The following is a 14,017-nucleotide window of genomic DNA, read 5'->3' on the forward strand; positions in this document are numbered from 1 at the left end:
ATATTCCCCAAAACAAATCACTCGGAAGGTATAGGAACACAGGAATAAACATTTACCAGCACACACACTTGTTAATATATGAGTCTGAGCTTACTAATTAAGTCTCTGCTTGTTAATAGTATAATACACTATCCACACTCTCTTGTATCATATGAAATAACATGTTCTTATATTTCATGATATTAATGTCTTGCTTAGAATGCATTATTAATTTATTAGTGACACCCATGAATGTGCAAATAGTTTGCCATACGCAGAAGAGCTGCCACACACTTAAATATGCATCCCTCAACCATTAGACAATCTTGAAGCAAAAAATTTGTAACATTTTAGCAAATTTTATTTCCTTTTCAATTTGTATTTACTTTCTCTATTCACTTGTAACCACCAAATTTATCATTTGGTGCTACAAAGCTTTTCAAACCTTTCATGAGCAGTCGATTACTCCCATTCAGTATCAGGGAATGCATGCACCAAAATTGGCACTGTATTGAATCTAGTAAGCTTGAAATACAGGCACCCTCTCCAAGAACCAGCAGTATATGGTAATTCAATACTTGGTATTTTAATTGATAAGAGTACAAAGAAAATCAGTCAAAAGAAGGGCTACCCCCTAAGCATGTAAATCCATGAATATCATACGTGCTTCCTGCATACTTCACATCTTTTTTATTCACAAGTAAATGTAAAAGGATAACTTTGTGGATGAATCTCTGACAAAGTTGACTAAACACACTGTTACAGAAGCTGTAGCTTTAATAAATAATAGCAATGAATAACAAATCCACATGCTAGTTAAAACCAGATTGTGCAAAGAGACTTCTACTATATCATTTACAGTAAGACGAATCTTTAAATAGCATACTGTACATCTGTACATACAACTAATTGAGATTCATCATATATGACATCAGCATTTTGAACTCTAAAGTTTCGAATGATGGGTAAAGGGAATCCTTTTTTCAGTTGTACATTTATCAAGGGTAAAAGGACATCCTTCACAAGAGTTTGCACTACAGCCTGCAGAAGGTTGAACAGATAGAATGTTAGAAGTGAGATGTCATAAATTGCTCATGATCATGAAATGTTCATAAACTCTATGCAGTGAAGTTAATATAATATCTCTACCAGATGCAAACAATTGTTAGGAATATATCATGATTTTCAAAATGTCAACAAAGAACATGGATAGGTGAACCATAAGGCCACGTAATGTATTCCCCAATGCTCTATAGCTATACTGAAGGTAATAGCATTGCAACAATGATGGAACAGAAACAAGCTATCAATTACACAAAAAAATTCATTTACAAAATAATCACTGACAGGTCCAAAAAATTTGACACTCGAGATGCTTGATGTGGTGGAAAAAAACCTTCTTTTAACATAACAGAAAACTATCGATGGAAGAACATGCAAAGGATGATGCTCTTCTATTCTTAGACAAGAGTAGTTTGTATATTCTTTCTAATAGTAATGAACAGGGCAGTAAAATTTCCAAATGTACATGATTTTTGCATGAAAAATGCATTGGCAAAGCTTGTGATGGTCAATTGAGGTTAGAGGGTAGAGAATCTACAAACTGTAATTTACCTGGATGAATCGCATGTGAAAATCACCAACATTGCTCCACTTTAGCTTAAGGGAGAGGTTTTGTAAATTTGCCGCACCAATAATATTGTTCCCAGAAACATCCATTAATCCATTAGCAGAAATTGTCTGTTACAAGGATCAATCACAGCATGTTTCTATTAGTGGTGATCATAGACACTTCCAATTTCAACAAGTACAAAATAATAAAACAATCCCAGAAAATCATGCAAACACAGCTTGTCACTTTTGTTAAAACCATTGTGTCAATACAGATTCCAGCATATCTAGTGTTAAGTACAGGAAATTGTCAACTCTAACCTATTTCAGATGGATGAGAAATGCTAACCTATATTGGCAGGGTCTAGTGTTAACGTTTGATACAGGGATTAAATACACCTGAACAGCATTCAATTCTAGCAGTTACCTGTAATGAATCTTTCTTGAACTTTGCAGTAATGAATCAAATTGTTCAAATTGGATTCTAAAGTCTAGGACCTATTTTTAAAGACTGTAGATCTAACCACGTTAATTCTTTCTATGAGACTACGAGTTCATAGTTACAAGACTCTGCAAGACTTATCCAGACTTGGCAAGTTTTGAGGCAGGCAGAGCAAATGGAAGTGCAGGAACTCAAGACCCTGATCCTTGGCCTGTCTGGTCAGACTCACTGAACCCTGTGAATCTTTTCTGGATAACTCAGCCATGACAATTAGGTGGAAAACTAGAAAAAAAGAAAAATAAAAAATAAAACACTTAAAACTAAAACAAGTCAAGACAACCAGAATAAGCAAGAAGAGAAAAAGAGAAATGAAGCTAAAAATACCATCCATTGATACAAAAACTAGCAAACATAATTAGGGCCTTATTTTTTTCTCTACTGCTTCGGCACTCACATTTTTTGAAGAGTTTGGAGGACTCGTGGAGCTTGGTTAAAACTTAAAAGTGATAAACTTGTGAAAAATGCCATGCACCATGAAGAATGGTGTGGTCTCAAAGAAATTAATGTGGCACTTCAACCCTGCTAGACGCTACCCCTCAGTCATCCTGGGGCTGCCACCACAAATGCCTGCTCCAATGTTGAAAAGTGAAAAATAAAAAGCATTTTGGGCCATATTGGATTGAAAAAAAAAGGCTTTTTTATTTGTTCTTTCAAATTTTCCCTAATTAAATCCTAAGTAATTGAAATGTATAGTTGCCAAGAAATTGGTACTGGTACTCATACAAGAGATGACTACCAGTACTGATACATCATTTTTTGAAAATGGTAGGAGACAGGTACTTGGAGATGCCTATATATATGTGTGTGTGTGTGTGTGTGTGTGAAGTTCAATAAGAGGAAAACTAGAAAGACTAACTGTTTGATATTTTAATTATTTAATTTATTTTGGCAATCAATATCTTGACATTGATTTTTCAAATTTAAACACAGTAACACACGAAGACTAATACAGTATATTAAATACAGTGTCAACATTCAAGGCTCTTGACCCAAGAGTTCATGCTATTAGCTGTAACTATGTTTTTATTCTAAGCTAACACTAGAAGTATCAAGCAATTGAACTTGCTAGCATTGCTAATGAGTTTTTTACCAAATCGCATAAACAAAGATATTGTTATGGATTAATTAGAAGCAGACTTGTTCAAGTTCAGAGTTTTTTGATGCCTTGCAAGATCAAAAGCATCAGTTGTTTCCCCATTTGTTTCAAAGAAATTTGTAATCTGAATAGGTGTAAACTGTTAAGCCTTTTCAACATGTCACTTACCATTGATACGCACGCTACAGGAATGGTATCATCACCATCCATAACATCTATTATCATATCTGCAATAACAACAGCTTCTACCCCTTCTGAAGTAATGGTTATTATTGGTGGTGAAGATACTGAAATATTTAGTTTCATGTCATCATTGGGATACATTTTATAAAGCTTGGGAATAATAAACCTCCAGCTAGCTGTATTCAAAAGTGACTGTTCAGGCAACTTATCCACTAACCAGTTCAGTAAACCTTCCTGCCAATCAAAACAGCCATAAGATTCGTGTCAGAAAGAAAAGAAAAAAACACAGATTTCAACTTGTAATGAATGCATCAACCAACAGCCTAAGGTTAGGTGACTACTGGCATCTATTTTTCTAAATACTTCAACTTACAATATAGACATCATCAGCATGATATCAACTATTTAGAAGACTTGTCCATTTCTTCAAATGCCAAACCACAAGATATCAATTAAATTATTAAATAGACATAAACAGATGTATAACAGAAAAAAAAAAATTGTCTCAAGTGACTTACATAGTCAATGGGATTGTCATGTGGACTGAATACACATAAACGTCAAAACAGAGTTCTGATTAAAGCAACTCCAGCCTAGTCGAAATATAAAATTGTAAATCTGATACTAAAATGTTGATTAAAAAAAAGTAAAAAATCAGCTTGCCAAGTCTACATCGAACCTGAGTCTTGAAAGTATGGTCCAAGCTCACAAAATGTGTAAGATAACTCAAGATTTTCCAACTGCGGCTCTTGCAATGTTTTGAAGGTTTCCTTACTTTCTTAACCGTTTCACATTTTGGGGGAAAACTAGGGATGGCCAGGGGCATCAACTACCATTACATAGTCTACAAAACATGAAATGGGACTGGTCATCATTTATGGGTCATGTCATTCTTTTTCGCCAAGTGGTTAGCAAATAAGAAAAGAATAAACTGATAGCCTTGCAAGAGAACAAACAACATCAAAGATTGGTTATCAACCTAAGGATATGACACACTGGTTAAAAGAAAGAAAAGGAAAAAGAAAAGAACCTAAGGTGCTTGTGACTCACCGTACTTTGAGAGTTACTAATACATCTTGTTTGAACTAAGACATGACAGCTAAAAGGCAGAAGTAAGAAAGTGAAAAGAAGAGAAATAAGTAAGAAGACAAAGTGCTAGAGGGAAAGGGACATCAAAAGCAAGACAATGGAAGAAACAGGGGTGGCGATACAAGGAAAATTATTCCAATCTCAGTAGAAATGAGAAGTGTAGTCTAAGCCTCATGTGACATCTGATCAATAAATCCCTTAAACACATTAGAAGTATCCCTTTTATGATTTCAATTTTTTCTTCATTTCTTCTTTTCACTTTTTGTTGGCTAGCGTCCATATCATTCTTTCCCTCCTAGCCTTTACACATTCCCCTGTTTTCCCATTGTCTTGTTTCCACTCATTATTTACCTCTTGCACCTCATCTTCTAACTTATTTCCCACTTTTTGACTTCCTTCTTGCTGCCTTTTGCAGTTGTCCCTTAGTATATGTAACCTTCACATTAGTATTTTTCCTTGTGGTTTTAACTTAAGAACATTTTGATTGTATGCCAAACAAGCAGAAAATGGCAAAAAATCGTAATTAATCTCGAAATGCCAGTGGACACACAATTTTTGCCTTAATAAATTGCAATTTTATGAAAGCATCACAATCAACATGTTTTGACACATTTTTGTTGTCAAATCATATGATTAAAATGCATTTATATCATGCTAATCATGTTTAATGCAACTTTGATTGATTTTTCACAATTTTTTATCATTTTGCAAATTTTTAGGGATCAAGGTTTAAGAAGTCTTATATTATTTGTCAGGACACGTTTTGGATTGTTTGTTTTCAATTTTGAAGGCTTTTTACACATTTGGAAGCAAGTTACGCAATACATTGGTAGAGTCAAATTCTTGATTAATTCTCCTGCAACTTTGACCATGGCTAACACGTTTGCTATTTGAAACACATAAACTAAGGTAAACAAATTGACCAGTCTGCTTCTGTAGTTTTGGTTTTCTTTGTCCCATAGATTCTAACATAATTCAAAGACAATTATTCTTTCAACAACCTACATTAGTATTTAATGAACTTTGAATGTTTCCATGGTCACTTCTAATTGGCAATTCATTGATTTGAGTGTTCAGCATGTCCACAAGAATAGACTATCACAAAATGCCTTATAATGTTGACCATTGAGCAGATAGTTATGGTTTACATAAGGGATTTATCATATGGTCACTTTTTGAAGGAATAAACCAATGACAATCGCTGATTGATTTTATAATTAACATTTTTTAATATTAGATTAAGAATATGTTGATTATGTTGTCATTGATGTCCAAGGTTGACGTCTAGGTGTGTACTCAGTCCTGTTGAGTTGTATTGTTCCTTGTTTCAGATTGGTGGAGAGCGGCTGTTCAGATAATCAGATGTCAGATGTTATCTTCTGTTTTGTTCAGTTCGTTTGGGTTGGATTGTTGTGTTCAAAGCTGTTCAATATTGCTGTTATGATATCCTTATGGCAGAGTGATTACTTGTCTTGTTTTGAGAATTCTATTTCACTTTGATATATGGCTATGCTTGGAGTGTGAACGTAGTTGTTTTGAAGATTGGTTTTGTATCGAATCATTTCCATTCCCTTTTCTGTGAATTCGATTGAGAGGTTTTGACGTAGAAGGTGTACTTTGGTTGAAAAAGGGAGAAAATGAATGTCAGTCTAAGCAAGCGTTAGCTTTTCAGCCGTTTTATTCATGACTATGTTCACAGCATCCAGGAAGTTATCTTTCCTATGCCCACGTGGTAGCAATCGAAGTTTATGTTTTTAACATCTGTTGTGTGCGTTAGAAAAGGAGTTTAAATCAACTGTTTGTTTTTGCAGAGTGTGTGAAGTGGTGGCAATTTCCTGTCAACAGCATCATACGTATTAGAATATTAAATATATTTAGTCAACTATGTTTAGTTGTTCTATTAATGGTCATTCAGTTTGTTTAATTCATTTAATTTGTTTAGCTTAACTATTGCTTCTTTTATTAGAAGGCATAGTTAGCTTTTTAGCATTTTTCCTTTTTAGCTTTTTAGCTTCAATTAAATGGTTTGTTCCTTTTAGAACACTGTCTTCTAATCTCTATTTAAGGAGCCTTCGTCTCCTTTGAATACATCAATTATTTGAGCAATTAATTTTTAAATACGTTACATTATGACAATTGTTTTTGTCAAGTTCGGATACATTTATTCTCTACTTTATAGTGATGTCCTCTTTCGAAATTTGTTACGGCAGTATGGAATGTGTTTATTAGCTCTTCTTGGACACCTTTGTTATCGGGAAAAAGTGTATAGTTAGTAATGTTAATTATCAAAAGTTAGTTAGCCGACGGGTAGGTAGTTGGAGTCGCGACGGTTGGGTCGCACCCCTTCGGCAGTCATATATTGTATCACCTTCGGGTGTTGAGAGATGTATTGTGAACGACGGATATAATATGAACATCCTTTGACATTAATGGAAAGCTTATTCTGGTACTTCTTTTATATTTGCATTGTACATTGCTGTTCAATTTCTGTATTCTTCCTGTTTACCCAGTTTGTTGTCAATGGCGATTCTGAGACTTGGCACCATGAATTCGATCGGTACCACAGCCTCCTGGCCATACATCAATTGGAAAGGTGTCTGCCCGGTGGTTACTTTGTAAGTTGTGCGGTACGCCCAAAGTACCGAAGGCAGACGCTCTTCCCAGTCTTCCTTTTCCACCCCACAGGACTTATAAATTACCGACACGATGATTTTGTTGGTTGCCTCGGCCTGACCGTTTGCCCTGGGATAGTACGGACTCGATAGAGAATGAAAAATTTTGAACTCGGTTGTCAGTAGTCGAACAATATGATTTACAAAGTGCCCTCCTCTATCACTTGTCAGTTGAATCGGTATTCCGTACCGGGTGATAATCTGTTCATAAATGAATTTCGCCGTGCTGACGGCGGAGTTGTCTGCCAACGCCCTGGCTTCGACCCATTTGGTCAAATATTCTGTCGCCACGACAATGTATCTACATCGTCGGGCGCGACTCGGTTTTAATGGACCAACGTAGTCTAACCCCCATCTTTCGAACAATTCTTGAGCATGCGCCGGGTTAAGTGGCATGAAATCTCTTTTTAATGGTCGCCCAGCACGCTGACATGTATCACAACTTGTCACCCATTCTCTGGCGTCATTATGCAGTGTCGGCCACCACAAGCCAGCTAGTAGGACCTTCCTTGCTGTCGTATCCGGTCCCATGTGCCCTCCAGCAGCCCCTTCATGGGCTTCTCTCAATACTCCTGGGATTTCCTCTTCCAAGACACATCGTCGTAGGATCTGATCAGGTCCCATTTTGTAGAGAAGACCGTTTATAAGTTGGAATGTTCGGCTTCTTAATGCAAGTTTCCGTCTTTCACCTGGTGGCATTTCCTTCGGAAATTTTGATGTTGACAGATATTCACCCACACTGGTGTACCAATGAGGAAGGATGGCAATGCGGAAAAGATGGGTGTCCGGAAAATCCTCGCTAATGCCTTCGGCCGGCTCTCCCGACTTGATCCGTGATAGCTGGTCGGCTATGACGTGGCTCCTGCCAGGTCTGACAATGATGTTGAACGTAAATTCTTGTAACAGCAACAGCCATCGACTAATCCGCCCCTGGATGATTGGCTTGTTCACCAAATACATCAACGCCTGGTGATCCACATAAAATGTGAATGGTGTCGCCAGTAAATAATGTCTGAATTTTTGGACGGAGTATACCATGCCGAGGGCTTCTCTCTCCGTCGTGCTGTAGTTCCTCTCCGCGTTTGACAAGAGTCGACTTGCAAAATATACTGGGTGGTCCAGCCCGTGGCTGCCGACCTGTGCTAGGGTGGCCCCTATGGCGAAGTTGGATGCGTCGACATGTACATGGAACTCTTTGTCCCAATCTGGGTATGTCAAGATTGGCGCACCCACCAATCGTGATTTTAACTCTTGAAAAGCCTCTTCTTGGGCCGTCCCCCAGACGTACGGCTCCCCCCTTCGTGTCAGCTTATCAAGTGGGTATGATACTTGGGCAAAGTTCTTAATAAACCGCCTATAATACCCGATGTGTCCAAGAAATGACTTGACGCCGGTGACATCGTCGGGCGCCTCCATCTCCACAATGACTCGTATTTTGTCAGGGTCCGTCTTTAGTCCAGCCTTGCAGACGATGTGCCCTAGTAACTTGCCCTGAGGCACCATGAATCTGCATTTCTTGGGATTTAGGGCGAGGCGGGCTCGTCGACATCTCTCCATGCATTCACCAAGTGCTGCCAGATGTGCCTCCTCCGTGCTGTAAATGGACCAATCATCCAAGAATGCTTTGAAGTTTCCCACGGACATTTTATCGAAGATATGGAGGATTATCCGTTGAAAGGTAGCTGGCGCGTTGCACAACCCGAATGGCATCCGGTTGTATGCATAGACGCCATCTTCTACGATAAAGGTGGTCTTCAATTTGTCCTCCTCTGCAATGGAAATTTGATTATATCCGGAGAATCCATCCATAAATGAATAAATTTCGTGACCCGCGACTTCCTCGAGGATGGTGTCTGTGAATGGTATGGGAAATGGATCTTTAATTGTGACAGCATTCAAACACCTGAAGTCTACACAGATTCTTATCTGATCGGCCTCCTTTTTCAAAGATATCACAATGGGTGATACCCATTCACTCGTCTGGACCTTGAAGATAATCCCTGCTTCCAGCATGCGGTCAATTTCATTATTTACCCTGGCCGCATAATTTTTGTTCATTCTGTATGGCCTCTTTCGTACGGGCACGGCTCCGGGAACCAAAGGGATCCGATGTACACAGAGTTCTTGTGGTACCCCCTTGAGGTCCTTATATGTCCAAGCGAACACGTCTTTGTATTCTGTAAAAATTTTGAACGCCGCCGTCTTTAAGACGGGATTCCAGTCGTCGCCGACTAGAATATTTTTCTGTTCTGAAGGTTCTCCAAGGTTTGTAACTTGAAGTGCGGATTCTTCATACCTTATGGGCTTACTTTTGTCAAACTTGTGCGCTGGTGCGTCATCCACAGGGACATCCCCTTCCTTGTATTGTCCGTACTCTGGCGGAAACTCGTTCATGTCAGGTCCTTCGATCCCCAACATATTGCACCCATACAATAATTCATAGTCTTCCATTTGCCAATGGAAGAGCCCTCTCAAAGAATCCGTCTCATCCTCAGAACAGGCTTGAATTCCTAAGATGCCTTCATCATTTGGTTCCCTGCCCTCCTTCCCTTCGTCTGTATCGTCTCTATCGGACTCTGACTCCGACGCCAACTCTTCACTGACCTGTTGAGTTTTGAGGTCAATGGTATACCTTCGGCCAGCCTTTTCCATGGACAAGGTGTTTTTCTTCCAATTGTGATTTGCTTTGGCCGCCACCAACCAGCCTCTGCCGAGGATGGCGTCGTACCCCTTCTTCTTCAATGGGATGACCACAAAATTCAGGACGAATGGCTGTGTTCCGATCGTCACCTGTTGCGCCATGAGTGTGCCCAGCGGCTTGATGCCGTGTTGGTCTGCTCCCAATAAAGTAAAGGTGGACGGCCAGAGAGTAGGTTTACCCAATTTTTTCCATGTTTCCTCTGGCAAGACATTTACTCCCGACCCGCCGTCGACAATTGTGTCGGTCAGGATGGTGCCCAGTATACCCATTTCCACCACTGCTGGGTGTCTACCATTGTTGATCGTCAGGGTTAATGGGTCTGCTGCTGTCTCGCCAAGGTTGTCCTTGCCATGTATTGGTTGGCCTACTGGGGTTACTATTGCGGATTGCAACAACGTCGCTCGCAAGTGCGGCATACTTTCCAGGAGGTCCTTCATTTTGACAGGTATCTCGACCTGTAACAGTTGGTTTATAATGTTTGTTTCTCCTTCAGAGCGAGAAGTACCCGCCAGCTTTTGTGCACCCTTGCTCCTCAACATCTCCCTCTCCAATTCCGCTCGTGCCTCCAGTGCCTTTTGTTTTTTCCGTACGGGGGTCTGGATAAGTGGCTGCTTTCGTCTTGGACCTTGTTATGGCGAGTGCATCCTCCGTTTCTACATTCAATAGGTTCACGCCAGATTTGGGACAATTGCCATCATCATGGTCCCCGGGACCGCACCACTTGCAAAGTTTTTGTGGTGCTTCCTCCACCGTACAGTCTCTAGCGAAATGCCCCCAGTGATTGCAAGCTCGGCATTGTATCATCGGCCGCCCTTTAGCGTCGTATTGGATTCGGCTTCTATTATTCGTATTGTTATTATTGCCTCTTCCTCGCCTGTTGTTTCGGTAGCCGCCAGACGAGGCGTTGTTGCTCGCAGGCTGGGACGTGCCAGCTGACGCAGATGGTTCTGCAAAGAGGACCTGTTGGCTACGAGTCCTCATATTGTACGGACACTCCTTGGTAAGGTGTCCGGCAATCTGACAAATATCACAAAATGCTTTTTTCGGACAAGACCCCTTGGTGTGTCCGTCGGTACGGCAGTCCGTGCACCATAACTCCCCTTCGTCGCCCTTGCTTGTGCTTCCTTTCGTTGCCTTTATCTCTCTCATCATTCGCTCCATATCTTTTTGGAGAGCCCGTACCTTCCGATTAGAGTCGTCATCACTACTATCACTTTTGTCCGAAGAGGAATCATCGTCCGTCGAGGATTTATTTTTCTTCTTCTTGGACGTCTTCTGTTCACTCTCTAAATCCATTGCCCTGTTATAGGCGTCCGAATATGAAGAAGGGGGTACTATCTTCATTTTTCGTCTAAGGGATTTCTTTAGGCCTTCCACGAACCACCGTTTTTTCAATCCGTCTGCCGGCTGGTTCTCCATCTTTCCTAGCAGCTCTTTGAGCCGCCGGCTGTAGGTTCGGACAGTCTCGTCCTTCCTCTGTTTCGTGCTGTAGATTTCGGCTACGATCTCATTATCGTCTCTTAGGAGACGAAACTCTGCTTGAAATTCCTTCTTTAGGTCTGCCCATGTGCCAATTTTGGCCTTGTCCGCATCCGAAAACCAGTCGATGGCTACGCCCCTCAGTGTTGCGGGAAACTGTGTTACCCAATCGTCCTCGTCGGTAACACCATTCGCTCCCCAAATTGTTTCACACGTGCGACAGTGGCGGACAGGGTCTTCTTTCCCATCCCCATGGAACTTTGGAAGTTTTTGTTTTTGTGCCATACCTTGCCTTTTTACCACTGGTGGTGGCTGTTGTCCTACTCCTGATGGGTCAGATCCTATAAGGGGTGCTTGACCGCCGTGCCCCGGTGTCCCTCCGACACTCCTGGCAGCCCCGGTGTCTTCTCCCTCTACTACCTCCTCCCCACTCCTTGGAGTTTTGCTAGCCTCTGGTGTGTGTGGCAAGTCCCTCAACTCCCTCAACTGAGTTTGGGTACACTCTATCCTGCGGCGGGTTTCCGCAAGTAACTCCTCCCGACTCCGTGGGTGGCCTCTGGCCTCACCGTCCCCTTCGGAGCGTTCCTCCTCTCTTCGCTTATACCTCTGTCGCCTTTCCGCTTGCTGTTCAAGGATCAAGGCACGTTGGGCTACTGCACGTTCATCTATATATTGTTGCTTATTTTTGTCTTTATTCAGTGTATTGGGCATTAATTCCCAGACAGCTTTAATGACATAAAAAGTAGAACACTTTTATTCATTCATAATGTGGAAGACAAGTTTATGCCAACAATATGACATAATTATTACAGTAAGTGTTCTTTATTCCGTCCCGTATGGGTCACGGTTCAAATGCCCCTGGCGCCATCTCGTTCTGCTTCCCGTTCCTCGTACTGTTGCAAAATTTCTTGGCGTCGGTCCTCCCGGGCAATCTCCTCCAGGCGAGCTTGTTGTGCCAACGATGCTTGTGCTAGCAGTCGAGGGAGATGGTTCATCAACCGATTTACCTCCGGACTCACTTCCAACGCTGTCCACACGGCACTTGGTGGGACTCCTGCCTCCGCCGCCTCTCGTCGCACGTGGGTCTGAATGGCTACTTGGAGTAGAATCGAAAATTCTCTCGTTGCAGTGTCTTCTCCTATATAGAGTTCTGTTTGGGCATCGTCGACCTCGGGATTCACCTCACCAACGGGTAGGCCCATTGTGTCTGTGCGCCATCCGTGTCTTCCGGTCCTGAGTTCGTGTCGGCAACGGCGCCAAATGTTTACCTCACTGGGTAAACAGGAAGAATACAGAAATTGAACAGCAATGTACAATGCAAATATAAAAGAAGTACCAGAATAAGCTTTCCATTAATGTCAAAGGATGTTCATATTATATCCGTCGTTCACAATACATCTCTCAACACCCGAAGGTGATACAATATATGACTGCCGAAGGGGTGCGACCCAACCGTCGCGACTCCAACTACCTACCCGTCGGCTAACTAACTTTTGATAATTAACATTACTAACTATCCACTTTTTCCCGATAACATTACTAAAGAAACTGGAAAAAACAATTGCAGGATAGCAGCCATAGGAAGCCGGATGCACGTATTCTCCCTTCAGGTGTTCGAATAGCAGGCGGCACGATGGAAGACAGAGAGAAGAAAAAAACACTACAGCAGCCCACTATGCGAGGGAAGAACACCTCCACTTCACAGAATATCACTTTTGAGGGATTGAATGGGGTGGAATGTCGGAAATGGTGGCAAGAGACGTCGGATGATAATTTGGTGAAAACAAGTCTTCGCCGAGCAGGGGTAGAATGGGCTATACGGATGCCTGTGTTCGCCATTCGCGAGTACGAGGGAGCATTGCGATATATGGTTGATACCTTTGATAGCCGCTCACGGACGAGCACATTTGAGTATTTGGGGAAGGATATCACCATATCCTTCAAACCTGCAGATTTCACCAGAGTATTTGGCATCCCAGGCATACATGGCAAGAAAGTGGACTTGAAGCCGAAGAAGATGACACGGGAAGAAAAGGAACATTGGATTAAGCGAGTGTCCCGAGACTTGACCCCTGCAGAGTTGGCGAGCATCGTAGACGCCACGAAGGGTCGTGGGATGCGCAGGTCCTTTGTCGCAGAGGGTCACTGGCGATGCATTATGGACGTCATCAAAAGCAGGTTGACAGGGTCGGGTAGGGCATCAGACATCGCTCTACCACAGATAGTATTGATGAACGGGTTGATGAACGGAGTCGTCTATGATTGGGCTACCTTGTTATCAGAGCGGATGTGCGCATTCCTGATGAGGGAGCAGCGCACCTTTTACATGCCCCACTATGCCATTGGACTGTTCTTGGAGGCTACACGGGAAGCAGTGCCAGAGGCTCAGTTGGAGGTACGGCCACAGGGACCCTTGGCGGAGGGTGAGCCTCCTATCATGCATTGGCGACATCTGGATATTGGACACTCTTCCGCGAAGCGGAAACGGGTATTAGAGACCACCGCAGCAGCACCAGATAGTGGGCGAGAAACTTCTAGCAGTGCAGAGGATTCCGAGGATTCAGAGGATGAGGACGACAGTAGTAGTCGGGCCACAGACGAGGGGAGGATGGAGCCCGTCGGAGAGCGAGTGTTGTTTGCACCACCCACACTCCCACTTGGCACACTTGTGGGGCCGTCCGCGGGCAGTACTTCGATTCCGGCAT

The 14,017-nt window shown here is 42.0% G+C and overlaps 1 protein-coding gene across 3 annotated transcripts in view; it reads right to left on the bottom strand.

Moving 5' to 3' along the window:
* Positions 1–305: 305 nt before the first annotated feature.
* Positions 306–14,017, bottom strand: part of LOC131031518 (putative BPI/LBP family protein At1g04970) — a 133,451-nt gene continuing 119,739 nt past the window's right edge. For 2 of the 3 annotated variants that reach the window (XM_057962640.2, XM_057962639.2), the window contains exons 4-6: positions 3,357–3,605; positions 1,594–1,719; positions 306–1,020 (exon numbers count right to left, since the gene is read on the bottom strand). In XM_057962640.2, coding sequence (XP_057818623.1) covers positions 853–1,020; positions 1,594–1,719; positions 3,357–3,605 — 543 coding nt within the window. In that variant the 3' untranslated portion in view covers positions 306–852. The remainder of the gene's footprint in view (positions 1,021–1,593; positions 1,720–3,356; positions 3,606–14,017) is intronic. The other variant, XM_057962641.2, reaches the window with a different exon arrangement.

Source organism: Cryptomeria japonica, chromosome 10 (assembly GCF_030272615.1).
Source record: "Cryptomeria japonica chromosome 10, Sugi_1.0, whole genome shotgun sequence".
NCBI classification, from domain to species: domain Eukaryota; kingdom Viridiplantae; phylum Streptophyta; class Pinopsida; order Cupressales; family Cupressaceae; genus Cryptomeria; species Cryptomeria japonica.